This window comes from Myotis davidii, unplaced genomic scaffold (genome assembly GCF_000327345.1).
Source record: "Myotis davidii unplaced genomic scaffold, ASM32734v1 scaffold268, whole genome shotgun sequence".
In the NCBI taxonomy this organism is placed as follows: domain Eukaryota; kingdom Metazoa; phylum Chordata; class Mammalia; order Chiroptera; family Vespertilionidae; genus Myotis; species Myotis davidii.
This window is the reverse complement of record NW_006383015.1, coordinates 2,534,460-2,539,695: the sequence shown is the minus strand read 5'-3', so window position 1 is coordinate 2,539,695 and position 5,236 is coordinate 2,534,460. Positions and strand designations below refer to the sequence as shown.

Below are 5,236 nucleotides of genomic sequence, written 5' to 3'. Positions count from 1 at the left end.
GGTGGTGGAGGGGTATATTTTTACCAATAAAAGACTCATCCCGATTAAAAAGCCAACACTTGGAAATGAGGACAAAAATTCTGCAATTCAGTGTTTCAAAAAGTACTAGGGAAAACCTGTTGAGGCTTACTCCTGATATTTATTTTCCTTACCAAGTATAAACATAGTTTTACAAGCTGAGAGATTATTTTCACCTAAATAAAAGCTCTAGAAAGCCACAGTGTCTTTTCTGGCCATTCCTCCCTTTCTCCACTCTGATTAGCCAGATGTCCATATTTAGTCCAGCATATGCCCCCACCTAAGAATCATATCATCCATAAATGATTACTTCCATTGCGCTCTGTTTTATACTCTAACAGGCTTTGAGACACGGAAGATTATAGAGTAAGATGGAAATACAATACCTTGAGCTGGGGAGTTCAGAGTGTACAGCAGATGTTTAACAGATTTATGGAGAGTTCTGAAACCTTCGTTAGTTGTGAGACGTGGAAAAACCTTCTGCACGACCAGCAGCGCACTAACAAGTAGAAAAACAATTAAGCCAAATCGCATTTCGGGGTTTGCAGGCAGAAACAAAAGGTTATTCAAGGAGAAAATGTCTGCAGCAGAGAAAATGTTCTTATAACAGAAAAAAAAAAGACAAGATGGCGCTTTTGTTGTTAAATTACATGTTTGTCTCTTCATGCATAAAATCCCAACAAAATTTTCATAAATTAGAGCATGTTTCCAGGATTTAAAGGCCTGAGCCTAAAAGTGAGGGAGCAGAGTTCACATCCGTTGTTTCAATTAAGATTTAAAGGTAAGTGAGTAGGAATGGTTACTTCCAATGAAAGGATATCACTTTTTTTAAGTAAAGGAAAATTTTAAATATTGAAGATTATTTTCATGAAAAATCACACCCTGAAAAAAGGATAATTATTATTTAAGCACTTGAGAAATATTTACCTCTTGCTAACTAAATGGTAATGTTTTTGGGGAAAAAAAATGGAGCTTGCCCTAATTAAAGGCTTCATTCTGCCCTCTAAGTAGCCCACAGGCACTCCTCCAGGGGCAGCTCAAAATTAATATCCAGACTAAATGGCACTGTCTCCCCAGGAGACATAATAATGTTACCAATAAGTTGGGCAGTCTGCATTGGAAATAGACAATCAGAAAATTCACTTATGCTTGACTTCATTCCATATTTCTTAAAAGCAATTAATTACTTAAACACAATCCCCTTTTTGTCATTAGATATTTTTAGCAATACTGGCATTGTACATGTATGTCTGAATTTCATAAATACTGTGATTTATATACCAATGATCAAAGCTAAGGCAATGCTTTAATTTACATGAGTAGTAACTAGAACACAGGCTCTGTTAACGATTTTCCATTGTAAAGTCAAATGTAGTACAAATTAGCTAATGGTTCTCCCCGTGCCTCTCAGTCAACTAAAGGCTTTCTCTAGCGGTAGATACCATATGTGCATATATGTTAATGGTTTTTACAATATTTTTTGAATTTTAATTATTTAAGATTATTTTAATTTTAGCTCCCTCGCTATGGATTAAAGCTATATTTAGAGTGCTAAATTTTGTATTTCCTCTAGTTTGTAGTATAACATTAGGATATACATATAGATAATGATGTATTTGTGTGTGTGTATGTATGTGTGTGTATATATATATATTTTTTTTTTTTCATTTAGTTCTGTACTAATTCCATAAAGTCAATTTTATTTGGCTTTTTGAAGATGGGACAATAAAAGTTGAAAAAGTTATATGACTTACACAGTTTTATCCAGTTAATAATAACTAGAGCTAGTTCTGTCTAATTTCAAAGTTTATGTTCTTTCCACTCTACATCTCACATCTGGAATAGAAACTTTGCCCCAATATGGGAAGGAGGGGGGCAGAGCATTTCTTAACAGAGTCCACAGGCATCGTTACCTCGTTATGCCAGCGGTGTGGTTGGCCATAGAGACGTGGCTCTATTCTTTTCATCTCTACTCTGTACACCTCAGGCATTTTTAGATTTGCCCAAGAATTTCCTGGTTCTCTGACTTTAGTTGTTTCTGAACACTGGTGACCATATAACCAGTTAAACAGTCTCAGATCCTAGATCTGCCAGCCTTCTCCCAACGAGACCTGCGGCCAGGCTTATCTGATCTGTTGTCCAAAGGAACACCTTTCAAAGACTAAATACTTGGCATTAGTACATTTTTATACCCATTAAAACTGTCAGCATTATTGTTATTAATACCATGAATAAAATATCAGTAGACTTAGTTTATCTTTATTTTACAAAATGTAAAATAATGACAACTGGCCCCATCTTCTCTAAAATCATTTGAACCATTGATCAGAATATTTTTATTTTAACATATATTTTTTTCTGCTGTTCATCATATAAAAATGAAAGTTGCCCAGAGCAAGTTGCCTCATAAATAAAGATATTTTTAGATAGTTTTTGTTATTCATATCTCACATAGCTTCTTCATAAGTGGTGAAAGTAATGGATATTTTTATATACCCTCTTGATTTTTTTATGATTGCTCATTTTTGCTAATTTCTGTCCTAACCTTAACATTATATCATCTGATTTTGGTGATTTGGTTATATGCCAACTTGAAAGTTAAAAAAAAAGTTGTTGGAGAAAATGATGAAAATTGTTATAGGGTTCATAGAATAAAATAAATCAATGACACTGTAATTTGGTGATAAAATGTAGTCATCTGTGAAAAAATTGTGGCTCTTAATGAGATTCACTGTAATAACAATAGTAAAGAAGAATTAACTTTAAAAAATGGTTCATGAAGGCTTTTTAAATAAATATAATATAAGCCACATATCCAATTTTAAATTTTCTAGTACTCACGTTAAAAAAGAAATTTCAGTAACGTATTTTATTTAACCCAGTACTTCTAAAATATATTATTTCAACTTTTAATCAATATGAAATTATTAATAAAACATTTTAAGTATTTTACTATACTAAGTCTTTAATATTCACCTTGTATTTTATACTTAAGGAGCATCTCAATTCAGGTGGTAAATTTTCATTTAAGAATACTTAATCTGTATTTTATTTATTTACTTATTTATTTATTATAGAGTAGGGAGATTTCATTACATTTACAGGTGAAAAAGTAGGTTCACATACCCACATTGTTCCAAACATACTAAAAGGTTTACCTTTAAACAAGTGTCAGTGTTTAAAATTTAAGTTAATTAAAGTTAAGTGAGGTTAAAAATTAATTTTCTAAGTCAAAAAACACTTATAGCTAGGACATATAATATTAAAACGAATGAATATTATTCTTTACCAATAATAAATAAATAAAATTGACCAGTTTAAAAAAGAAAGAGTTGTTCTGATTAGTTAGAAGTCTAATGTCATCTGCTTTAAAAATAACTTGAAGCTATTACTTTTAGCTACTTCTTTTTTCTTCTTTGTTACCATATAGATTGATTTACAACATTTTTAATCATCACTCTACTAACTCTATTGCATAATGCAATAATATACAATTTTATTTTGAATTTTAAGAGAATAAAAATAGCCATAGTGCAACGTCCTTTCTATGTACCACACGAAAGTAATAGAGTATTTTAATTAATTAATTAATTTGGAACTTCTACCTTCTACTGAATATTATTTTGTGAGATTTCTTATTTTTATTTTTTGTTTTTTAAGCAAATTTCATTGATGTATAATCGACATATAATATGATGTACCTAGGTTACAGTTCAGTAAGTTTTGCCAAATTTATATACTTACTAGAGGCCCAGTACACGAAATTTGGGCACTTAGTGGGGGGAAGGGGTCCCTCAGCCCAGCCTGCACCTTCTCACAGTCTGGGAGCCTTCGGGGATGTCTGACTGACATCTTATGCTCACTCTTTGGGAGGAGTGGGCCTAAGCCGGCAGTAAGACATCCTTAGTGCTGCTGTGGAGGTGGGAGAAGTTCCTGCCACCACTGTTGCACTTGCCAGCCATGAGCCTGGCTTCTGGCTGAGCGGTGCTCCCCCTGTGGGGTCGGGTCAAAACTGGCTCTCTGACATCCCCCAGGGGAGCCGGATTGTGAGAGGGCACAGGCCAGGCCAAGAGATCCCACTGGTGCACAATCGGGGCCTGGGAGAGATGTGGGAGGTTGGCCAGCTGGGGCCAGACCACGGAAAGGCTCCAGGGCATGTCCAGCCCATCTCGCTCAGCTGGCCCATCTGGCTCACCCACCAGACCCCAGCAATAAGCTAACCTACCGATCAGAGCATCTGTCCTCTGGTGGGCATGCATGTCATAGCAACGGGTTGACCAGTCAACTGTCTGCCCCCTGTTGGTCAGTACATGTCATAGCAAGTGGTTGAGCGGCCTTAGCATATCATTAGCATATTACGCTTTGATTTGAATGGCCGGACGGTCGACCAGACACTTTGCATATTAGGCTTTTATTACATAGGATGTAACCACCATCTAATAAAGATACAGGCATTTTGATAAAACCTACCCCACCAAAAAATTTTTTCCTCATTCTCCCAGCAGTTGCCCTAAAGTACACTGATCTGATTTCTAGTACTTTAAAGTAATTTTATCAATTTGGGAACTTCATTCAAATAAAATCATACAATACCTACACAGTCTATATGTTGTTTTTTTGGCCTAGGTTGTTTTATGAGTATGATATTCATAAGATTTGTTCATCTTGTGTGGTTCAGTGATCTGTTTATTTTATTATTGAGTAGAATTCCAATGTATACATAAACTATACTGTTGTCATTCTGTTTGCAAATATTTGTTTTTATCATCTGATTTTTAGCTATCATGAATAAACCTGCTATAATCATTAGCATAGAAGTCTTCATGTGGGCATACATTTTAATTTTCTTGGTAAACACCCAAGAATAGAATGCCACATTATATGGATCTACTGTTAACCTCACTAGAAGCTGTCACACTGTTTTCCAAAATGGTTTTATCATTTTACACGTTAACTAGCAAGCTATAAGAGTGCCATTTACTCTACATTCTTGCCAACAATTGGGGTTGTCCATCTTTAAAAATTTTACCCATTCTAGTGAGTGTGTAACAATATCTTACTGTAGTCTGAATATTATTTTGACATTTTTCATTGCTACACTATACATTCATACAATTTCTCTTCTCCTTTAATTGATTTTCCTGTTTGCTTTCTAAGACAGAATATAAATAGGAGTAAGAGGATCTAGTATAAATATTCTGGGTGAGTAAATTTACCT

At 34.4% G+C, this 5,236-nt stretch overlaps 1 protein-coding gene across 1 annotated transcript in view; it reads right to left on the bottom strand.

The window, feature by feature from the left end:
- Nucleotides 1–5,236, bottom strand: part of ABCA12 (ATP binding cassette subfamily A member 12) — a 171,552-nt gene that overhangs the window by 91,064 nt on the left and 75,252 nt on the right. Inside the window, exon 8 of the mRNA XM_006778960.2 lies at nt 405–517. Within this exon, the coding sequence (XP_006779023.1) occupies nt 405–517 (113 nt within the window). The remainder of the gene's footprint in view (nt 1–404; nt 518–5,236) is intronic.